Below are 11,260 nucleotides of genomic sequence, written 5' to 3' on the forward strand. Positions count from 1 at the left end.
CAACCATATGGATGTTTTGTCAACTGTTGGAGGTGAAGAGGTGACGTAGGCTCCCTCTTTATACAGTCGTGGCCAAAAATATTGGCGCCCTTGCACTTTTTTCAAATAACACAATGTTCTCTAAAAAATATGTTGAAATTGACAAAAGTACTTGGTCTCCACAACTATTTATTTCACTGTTAATATTACAGAACCTTTGTTTTTGATTCAGAACTTAATGTATTCTTTTAAATCAGAAAATAAAAAGAAATGACATTGACAAAATTATTGACACCCTAGACTTCATATTTGGAGGCACAGCCTTTGGACGAAATAACTACAGTCAAGCACTTCCTATAGCCATGAATGAGCTTCCTACACCTCTCTACTGGCAGTTTGACTCACTCTTCTTGTGCAAACTACTCCAGTTCTCACAGATTTGAAGGGTGCCTTCTCCTAACTGCTGTTTTAAGATCTCCCCACAAGTGTTCAATGGGATTTAGATCTGGACTCATTGCTGGCCACTTCAGATCAGTCCAGTATTTTGGCTTGAACCATTCATGGGGGATTTTTGAAATGTATTTGTGATCATTGTCCTGCTGCAAGACCCATGACCTTCGACGAAGACCCAGCTTTCTGACACTGGGTTGAACATTGCGCTTCAAAATGTCTTGGTAATCTCCTGATTTCATGATGCCATGCACACATTCAAGGCACCCAGTGCCAGAGGCAGCCTAGCAACCCCAAAACATCACTGAACCTCCTCTATGTTTGACTGTAGGGAAAGTGTTCTTTTCTTTGAAGGCTTAATTTTGTTTTCTGTAAACAAAGAGATGATGTGCTTTTCCAAAAGTTCTAATTTGGTCTCATCTGTCCACAGGACATTCTCCCAGAAGGCTTTTGGCTTGTTCAGGTGTGTTTTGGAAAACTCCAGTCGGGCTTTCTTATGTCTCTCTCTCTCAGCAGTGGGGTCCTCCTGCGTCTCCTACCATATAACCCACTTTCATTGAGTTGGTGACGGATGGTGTGAGTTGAAACTTGTCTGAAGGTCAGCTTGAATCTGTTTGGCAGTTCATCGAGGTGCTTTCTCCACCATTTGAACAATCCTTCGCTGCAATCTTCGATCAATTTTCTCTTGCGGCCACGGCCAGGGAGGTTGACTACAGTGCCATGGGCCTTAAACTTCCTGATAACATTGCATATGGTGGACAGGAACATCAAGGTCTCTGGAGATGGACTTGTAGCCATGAGATTGTCAAAGGCTTGAGAGAATCACCTGCTTGAAATCTAATTATTTCTAACAACTTCTAAAAGGTGCCAATAATATTGTCCGGGCCTTTTTCGGATTTCTGTGTGGAGTAAGCTCAGATTTAGTAATTTTTTCAGCTTTTTAAAAACTCAACTGGACTATGTCCAGCTGAGTTTTTGTCGACACCCAGTGTCCATCATCCGTCTGTCGTCTGTCTGTCTGTCTGTCTGTCTGTCATCTGTAAACAATTTGACGTCTACGCTCTAAAAGTCACAAATATTGATTAAATTTGATGAAACTTGTTATGCAGCATCTTTAAGACATAAACTAGTTTGGGATTGCATTTGGGCATTGCATGCCCAAAAATGGGCGCAGCAGGGTGGCCATATTGAAAAATCCATTTTTGTCAATCTGGTACTTCCCAATGTAGCTAGAAGGCTGAAACTTGGTGTGTAGACAGTATGTAACAAACCTCAACACATATATTACGGGTTTTGACGATGTCCGAAAAATGACCTCGTTGTGACCTATGACATGACTTGACCCATAAACATCAGTTTGGACGACGTCCAAGCTCTAAAAGTCACAAATACTGATCAAATTTGATGAAACTTGTGCCTTTTGCCACTGAAAGATATTTGAAAACACATATAAACGCACATATAAACATTTAAACGTACATATAAACTATATAGTTTGTGGTTCTATTATGCCTATTCTAACCATATTGATATATGGTTAGAATTATGGTTAGATATATGGTTAGCAAGCCTGGTGTTGGCTTAGCGGTTAGGGTGCCGGCTTGGGATCCTAGGATCCTGGGTTCGAATCCCGGTCGATCGCTGAAGTAACGCCAGGGGGGTTGACTCAGCCTGTCATCCTTCCGAGGTCGGCAAATTGAGTACCAGCTTGCTGGGATGAATGATCATGGTGTGTACCCCGGCTTAGAATAGGTACACCGTATCCCTGCGCATCGTAAGAGGCGACCAAGGGTTGGCGTCAGGAAGGGCATCCGGCCATAAAAACATTGCCTCAAACAGGGAACCATGATTGTCATGGGGCCCGCAAGGCTAACCCCCGCTCTAGCGGGGAAAATGACCTTAAAACGATCATTCATAACCATATTGATATAGACCGGTTGAGTTCAGGTTCCCTGGAACCTCTAGTTGGTTTTGTTCCGCTGCAAACCAAAGAAACACATATGTGGATACCAAAATATTTTTTTAATTTCAACAATTGTCTGGAAGAAATGTTGCATTATTTGAAAAAAGTGCAAGGGTGCCAATATTTTTGGCCATGACTGTATGTCCTTTATCCTCTTTATTGTGGAACATTCAAAAAATAATATCATTTTGACACCTCCTATAGCCAAGAGCTGTTAATATGATTTATTTGGTTGTGTGAATGAGCATAACCACAATGGGTTTGGTAAATTTTACCATGAACCCTAATATCATACCTGGTGATGGATAGGGGATGATGATGATGATGTCGTTGAAGCTGAAGGGAAAGGTGTATGCTGCATGTGTGAGAAGTGTTATGATTTATGGGAGCGAGACATGGGTAATGAACGTAGAGCAGCAACGAAGGCTGGAAAGGGTGGAAATGTGAATGGTTCGGTGGATGTGCGGAGTATCGTTGAGAGAGAGGAAGACAAATGATGAATTGCGAAAGATGATGGGAATAGAGCCTGTGATGGATGCTGTGAAGAGGAACAGGTTGAGATGGTTTGGTCATGTGTTGAGGAAGGATGAAAGTGACTGGTTGAGAAGAGTGATGGAAATGAATGTAGAAGGAAGTAGAGGACGGGGAAGACCGAGAAAGACTTGGCTAAAGATGGTGGAAGAAGAAATGCGGGCAAGGGGGTTAACAAGGAGAGATGCAGAAAATAGGGCAAAATGGAGAAGATTGTCATGGGGACCGGAAGGCTAACCCCCACTCTAGCAGGGAAATGGCCTTAAAATGCATGTTGTTGTTGTTGTTGTTGTTGTTGTTGTAATGGATAGGGGATATTGAAAACTTGGAAATGCTATCTGTGTCTCCATGTTTTGAAACTCTGAATTGATGCTGTTAAAGTTTGTTTACAACTAAATTTGTCCCAATTTGCAAGAAATAACATTTTCAATTCATTCTTTTTGTCATGATTATAAAATGATTTTAAAAAATTTCAGTGAAATGTATTCGTTCGGGATTTTCACGACTCGGATTTTACAAACGGAGTTTACTCTCTTAACATATTTGCCAGTGATGACATTATAACCCAGCTAAATGCCCTGTGCGCAATCCCTTCTAATTCGGTGTCGGGAAATTGCTTTAACCTTGACTGCTTTTCTTGAACTCTCAAACTAGCTTTTGCATTTCCACTTAATTCTCTTTTTACATCCTCCTCTTCCTCATTAACCCATTACCGATGTATCGTTTTATTCTGGAGCACCGGGGGGAGGGGTAGGGGGGTTTAATCTCATGGTCTGCTTCAATGTTACAAGATCTGCCAGCAACCCTCTGATGGTTAAACTGCCGAAATCTCGGCTCTCTGCTCACCTTCACTCTTTCATTCCTCTTTTCTCCCGCCTGTGGAACAAACTCCCACACTCCCTTCAATCCCTCTCCTCCCTCCAGGTCTTTAAAACAGCTGTTCACCACCATCTCTTATCTTCCCCCATCCATAACCTTGATCTTTTCTACCCCCACTAATTCACCCCAGATCCACCTTGTTTGAAATTCCAACTTATTTCCTGGAAATCCTGGCAGTGTCCATATGTTTATACCTCTCCCACCCCCCCCCCTTCACATGCCTCCCCCCTTCACATGCCTCCCCCCCTTCACATGCCTCCCCCCCCTTCACATGCCTCCCCCCCCAAAGCCCTCTCCCTCCCACAGATCTCTCGATGTCTCCATGTCTCTCGGTCCCTGCTCTCAAATGTTGTGTTTGTGTCCTTCCCCCTCTCTCCCCATCTTGTCTACCGCTCCCGATGTTATTTGTTTTATGTGTCTGTTTGTCTTTCTGTGTGATAAATGTTCGCTCTTTCACGAGCCTCGATCTTGTATACAAAAAAAAAAAAAAAAAAAAAAAAAAAAAAAAAAAAAAAAAAAAAAAAAAAAAAAAAAAAAAAAAAAAAAAAAAAAAAATGTTCCTCAATTTTCTAATGGTGCCATTTTGGGCAGAAAGCTTTGAGATGTTGTATATTCGAGTTTTCTTCTGCGGCGTAATTGCTATTGTTTTCTTCTTTTTTAAGAATGGAGCTCGAATATTCTCTTCGCCATATACACTACAGTAGAAAGCTCTTGTCACCTGATTGCAATTTTGGGTGGCTTCATAACATCCTAATTTGCCTCATAATTGGTGCAATTATTGGCATCATCAGAAATGTCACATCCTAATCACTTCTGTTATATTGCCTTTCAGCAATTATTGTAACTTCTCTTACATTCTTCTTCTTTCATCACTGCAGGCTGTCATGTGTTTCATATTCCAACATCTATAAACTTGAAGAACAGGCCTACAATTCTAACTTTCTTTCCTTCCTTGTACTTACTTGCCCATGTTCTTACAAACACACTGTTTTTGTACAGAGATTTGGCATAGAGGAGCTCGATGAGATAGAGGCTTATGAAAGATTTGAATTGTGTGGGCGTGTTGTGCACATGTGTGTGCACGTGTGTTTGTGTGTACGTGTGTGTACGCGTATTTGCACATGCATGTGCACGTTTGTGGTGTTTGTGTGTGTGCGTGAGACCATGCGTACTGATGTGTAATGTTTAACTCGGTGACGTTCTGGGTCCTTTGATGATCCCTTTGAGTCTGGGAGGTTGTTGATTAAAATACAACCCTGATGGGGTCGTACCACAGACTTCAAAAATGGTACATGCTGCTTCCTTGCTTGACACTGAGCTTTTAGAGGATAAAGCATGAATAATCCCCATGGGGCTGCATCCCGAGGGGAGGGAAAAGCGACATCACCCCACAAAGGTATCGCAGGCCCCATACCCAGAGTGGGGATGTCACGTCACTTCCCTCAAGGTCAGCGGCTTTGTTTGTCAAGTCAGATCTGATGTCTCGTATATTTGTCTGAACGTTGGTTCATGATTTGCGTTGCAACTCCTCCACGAGCGTGCATCCATCCGTCCATCCGTGTGTTTGTGATCGGTTTTTGTCACCGCGATAACTTGAGGACGGCTGAAGAGATCGAAGTCAAACTTTGTGCAGGTATGTATAACAAGGTAAACATGAACTGTGTGGATTTTGAGTTCACGCTGTCAAAAGTCAGAGGTCATGCTCGGTCGTAATCCTGTTACCGCGATAACTTATGAACCAGTGATGGGATTTTGATCAAAGTTGGAACAAGTGTGAATAATGATGCAAAGATGAACTGATTGGATTATGAGGTCAAAGGTAGAGTTCCTGTTAGGTAGAAATTAGGTTACTGAGCTAACTTATGAACCACTAATGGGATTTTGACTAAATTTGGTACAAGTATATATGATGATGCAAAGATGAACTGATTCGATTCCGGCATCGAGGTCAAATATCAAACATAAGTGTCTGTCATAGGTTTTTGTTTCCCCGATAACTTAAGAACGGGTAAAGGGAAGTAAGTCAAACCTTGTACAAGTATGTATAATGATGTAAAGACAACGGATTAGATTATGGGATCAATAGGTCAAAGGCCAGAAGTCCCGTTATGTAAAAATTCTGTTACTGCGCTAACTTATGAAGCAGTGATGGGATTTTGACCAAACTTGGTATAATATATATAATGATGAAAAGATGAACTGATTCGACTTCTGCATTAAAGGTCAGAGGTCATGTCAGGTGAAAATAATGTGTGCGGATGCATGTCGGTCAACGTCGCGACGTCGAAAAGTGCCGTTCTAGTTATGAATATTTATGGTAGAAGGGTAAAACGTGAGTGGTGAAAGGGTAAAAAGTGCGCGCTGGAATTGACACCTGATGTAATTCGTAAAAACAAGCTTGTGTGGACACTCCATGTATAAATGCTTCTCAGACGGCATCATTTAACCAGCCTCGGTGACGTAATGGTCAGAGCGTCCGTCCTCCCTGAGTCTGGGAGGTTGGAGGTTCGAGCCCTGAACGGACAAACAAACAATTTAGGTTATAATATCGTAGCCTTTGAGGGGCCTCCTCCTGCGTCCAAGTTCCTTGTGAGGGAACTCATCTTGGGTATCGATTGGTGGGGGACAGGAGGGGTGGGGACATGTACTCCCCACATTTTGAGAGGAAGAGGAGGAGGAGGCAGCATATTGTTTACTGCTTGTCCCCCCAACTTTTTGGTGGTACAAACAAAAAGTGTGTACATTCACAAAGGATTACAAAGCAGTTTTCCTTGCATTTTATTTCAGTTCAGTTCAGTTCACTTCAGCTTATTTCCAGTCTTGAATCAATTTAAGCACAAAATATAAGAAACACCGTATTTGTATTTTTCGGCTTGGAAGTCGATGTGGATCCAGTACAAGTCGAATTGGCTAATCTTTCCTTTTTTCTTTCCTTCCTTCATTCATATAGATAAGTGAATTTGGAGTACAAGACAAGCTAGATGAACTACAGTAGTTAACACAACTGTCAGTCAGAACAATAGAGGTGTTAATTCCTTCCTGACACTCACAACACGTTGCTGCCTACGGTACCTCCAGAGTCATGAATATGAATGAGCTGTTTTGTACATATTATTTGAATTACTTTGTGGGACGACCTTTTGGATATATTAGGAATGAAAATAGGTTTTCAGCATGTTTGTTATCACATCGACAGGGGCACCGAGGAACGGTCAAGGGGGGGGGTATCGGCTGCTAAAAAAAAATTGAAGGGGGCCCGACATTTAGTATTGCCCCGTGGCCCATTCTGGCTTTCAGTGGCCCTGCATATAGAGGTACAGTATTTAAAATAACCTACAGAATCATTATCAGCACTGGCTCGGAGCACATTACTCTACATTTTGTCGCAGTTCACTACTCCTTAAGGGGACACAATCGCGAATTTTTTGGAATATATGTTTTAGAGGATGATATCCCCGACCCACTAGCACAAAATAAAATTTGTTGGGCGAAATAATAAGCCGGATAATCGTGTTTTAAAATCGGACTCTTTTCACTTCCGTTATGCAAATGAACTACTCCCGTCGATTCACGTGACCTGAAAGTTGCACAACTCTTTGACGTCTGTGTTTCATCACAAGTTATTCTAGTGGTCGAGATGCCGATGTGCCAAGCTTTTAACCGTTTGATCCGTCAATAAATTTGCCCACAGAACTCAGAAGTTGTATTTTTGCATCCCCGACTCGTGAAAAGATCGTCAACGATCGTGTGCTTTGTGGTTTAAAAAAAAAACCTAGGAACAACCAAGTTCAACATCAAAACGAATGTTCATTCAAAATATCGTGTCGTTTGCAAAGACCACTTCAAGCCGTCGGTGTTCATGTTTGATCAACAGGCTCACTACCTGAGAAACGAGCCTTCAAAATTGCTGAAACACGATGCTGTACCGACACTTACCGGATGAGAGTTACCTGTTGATTTGCTCAGATCTAGTCCTCAAGTAGTTATCTATATCCTTACTAGAATTCACAGACCGGTGTTTGTATGTGTGTTTGTCTGTTTGTTTGTCATGCTACTCTTACTACAGTTCTGGCCCGATTAGGAGTGTTTTTATCTTTGCTGATGCTCTTGGAAGGGGGGTGTTGTGGCGGGAGGGGGGGGAGGGAGGTGGGTTTATGGGTTGCACAAAGTCCCTATGTAAATGTGTATTGTGTAGTGCCGCCTTCAGGTGGGGAGGGTATTGCAGGGTCCCCACCCTTTACAGTCCGTGTTCCTATTCCCACGTTTTCCAGTGCAGTGTGGTGTTTGAATTATAAGCAGTGGACATGTTTTTGCTTCATGCACGTAACACGCCACAATGTCGAAGAGTGCCGTTCTAGTTTCTATTTACATGTGTGTGTGTGTGTATGTACGCGTGTGCATGCTTGCGCGTGTGTGTATAGAATTGTTTATTTTGCATTTTCCTCAATCCTCACCCATATTTCTTTGTTTTGTTTCCTATTTCCCTGTTCTCACCTGCCCTATCTTGGCTGCTGAGGTTAAACCCTGATCCTCAGCAACATCTTCCATCTGCTTTTGGCCATTTTCAAAACCTAAGTGCCTTTTTTATTTCTGGTCCACAGTATGGTGCGGATGTATGTTCAAGGGATGCTACAGGCCGGACGGCATTGGCGTATGCACACCGCGCTTCCAGCCAGGAATGCATAGATGTTCTTGTCCAGCATGGCTGTCCTGATGATACTTCACCTGCCTCTGCACCAACACCCAGCCTCACACGGAGAAACAACAACTTCAGCAACAGCATAAACCACCACCAGCAGCAGCCATTGTCATCACCAGGTGGAGGCAGGTCACATGATGTGTGCTTTAGCCCAGATGGAGGAAGTGGTGGAAGAAGCTTTGACTTTGCCGGTGGCGGACGTAAAACGTCAATTCCTAGGATGTGACACTATATTGGGCGTTTTAGCCCTTTGTCCTATATTAATGCAAATTTTGTGTATTTGTGGTTGTGATTCGCCATAGCAACAACAAGGCTTTGGCATTTATCTGGCAACCAGTATGTCGACGTTGATTTTGAAGGGTTTTCTGACTAGCGTACCTTATTGAACATGGCATTTGCTGTCCTGCAGCATCTGTCACAGTTGCGTGGAAACTCACAGAAAATTTTAAACAACTATCTTTGAGCATGATGTCACAAAGAATCTCTCGAATATAGTCGCAAAAGGAACACAGTGGTTCATGATTACAAAGACGAAGGCAGCAACCTGACTGCATGTCTTTATAGGTGATGATGAGTCTTGGGGAAGAGCAACATCCTGCACACACACACACACACACACACACATACAGCTACAGCTTTGCCCCTAACTGCTGTTTCTTTGTTACTTGAATATAACACGATTGAGTGAACCTATCACATTTCAGAGTGGTCATAGCAATTTTCATATGGATTTAACCACTATGTGAGTGGAGTGAATTATAGTGATGCAAGAAAATGATGTATTGTGCACTCTTCATCTGTGCCACATATTTATCGGTGGCGCTTTGAGTGCTCGTTCTCAGCCGAGTTAGCCAGCGAATAGTCAAAGTTGATGGCATGATGTGCGAACTTTCTTACAACACTGTAGAACCACATTTTTGATTGATTTTACTGCTTTTGGGACAGCAGATTTAGGTCATTCCAAACTGCGGTTTGATCACCGGTTACACCAATACTCCGAAGGTCACCTTCGACATTTCACCGGGACCTACAGGTCACACCAGCTCGGTCTTCTGTGGTTGGAAATTAATGCTTCCCCATTCAATGGTGCTACCGCATTTGCGGATTCAGAAACTATCTTAACAATTTGGCTCGATATCGGACAGCACTTCCTAAAACATGCCGCGTTGTTGTGTGTATCTTTTTCTTTTCATGTGATTCTGCTCTTTGCCCGCGGTCCGCCCTCCCACCGTGCCTTGTCCCATAAATGGGGCTTGGAGCCACCCTTGCCTTAAAGGCGCTGCCCGGAAAGCCCTGGACCATTCGCAGAATCGCCCTATTTTGTGGCGCCCTCTCCATGCGACCACACCCGTGATCAAAGCAGTGGTTTTGCTTATCTCTGCATTATGCAAACCGATTCCGTCACAAAGCTTTATACCGGGAAGGACGCGCCTGAGTGTCTTAGCACCATGCCCACTAACGGGCAACCCGCAAACCCCGTACGGCTTGATCCTTTGAACCAAACTCGATGGCTCCATCTCACACCCAGTTCAACTCGTTCCAAGATTTCCCTTTTGATGTCCTTTTGGCCCAAAGAGAACAAGAAAGCGTTAAGTCGAGGCCCTTCTGCGGGTTCTATATCCTGTGATTCAAGACGGGGCAGCACAGCTGGAGAAACAGTTCCTTCTGTGCCTCATGGAATCAAAAGATATGCAACAGGTCCTGTGTGTCAATCAAAGATCATGAAGTTTGTATCCTTTGATTCCGCCATATTGAATGTTCTCAAGCCATTCGATTCTTCCGAACAAAAAGAGAAAAAAAATTGGAAACTAATTGATTCACAGAGACGAGCATTAAATTAATAATTATTTTTCAAATCCACTTAAGGGATTTTATGCAAGAAGTTAAGGATCAGAAAATGGCAATAAAATACTTTGAATGAAAATACTAAAACACATAACTATGATTATTACGATGACGGTTCGTATTGTGGATGCAATTCCAATCTGTAGAAAGTAGTGCAGCGATAAATTACCTTTGGGATTTTTTTGCCTCCCTCTAACCTCCGGCACCTCTCCCCACACGGGGGTCACTGTACTGGATCCGATTCCAGCAGTCTTGCGTTATTGAGATAACTTTGTATATATCAATGTCTGAACGTCATTTATTTATATACAGTATTCCTTCTTTTTTTTTTTAACTCCCCCCGTGTTTCATTGTCTTGCATTTCACATCAGTGACTTGTAAGTCTGACCAGCATTGCATCCCCATTACCCTTTCCCGTGTGTTTGTGTCTCAACTGTATCGACCCCTTATGTGGGTACGTTAATTTGCATACAGAAGTTTACAACGAGATCGCAACATCAACTCACAACCTCAATGGTCCAAGTTGTTTGCTTTGCCTACATGTTGTACATAACCGCGTTCTCAATAAAAATGCATCGAACATCTACTCCGCATGCGATCCTGTCTTTCTGGCTCGCTCGGTGTCCAGACCTCAATGCATCCTGGGTATTCTCTTTAAGCAGGTGGATTGCCGATTTTGCACAAAGTCAATTTGATATGGAACCGAGTGAAAAGTAAGGAGGAGGCGACATGAGAGCCGATATCTCGATTCGACACTCGTCTTACATATTGGGATATTTTCGCACCTGAATTAATTCCCGAAATATTCAATCGGAAACCACTTTATAAATACCGTCATTAAATTATCAGCAGAAGATGGAAAGGAAGGTGGATTCTCTCGTAGTTGGTGCACACACTGTGCTTCGACATGTTCC

At 42.8% G+C, this 11,260-nt stretch overlaps 1 protein-coding gene across 5 annotated transcripts in view; it reads left to right on the plus strand.

Moving 5' to 3' along the window:
* LOC137431519 (arf-GAP with GTPase, ANK repeat and PH domain-containing protein 1) overlaps window positions 1-10,932 on the plus strand; it is a 709,868-nt gene extending 698,936 nt beyond the window's left edge. For all 5 annotated transcript variants that reach the window (XM_078782192.1, XM_068122904.2, XM_068122907.2 and 2 more), the window contains one exon: window positions 8,404-10,932. In XM_078782192.1, the coding sequence (XP_078638318.1) occupies window positions 8,404-8,727 (324 nt within the window). In that variant the 3' untranslated portion in view covers window positions 8,728-10,932. The remainder of the gene's footprint in view (window positions 1-8,403) is intronic.
* Window positions 10,933-11,260: the final 328 nt, after the last annotated feature.

Source organism: Myxine glutinosa, chromosome 7 (genome assembly GCF_964187855.1).
Source record: "Myxine glutinosa chromosome 7, kmMyxGlut1.1, whole genome shotgun sequence".
NCBI classification, from domain to species: Eukaryota; Metazoa; Chordata; class Myxini; order Myxiniformes; family Myxinidae; genus Myxine; species Myxine glutinosa.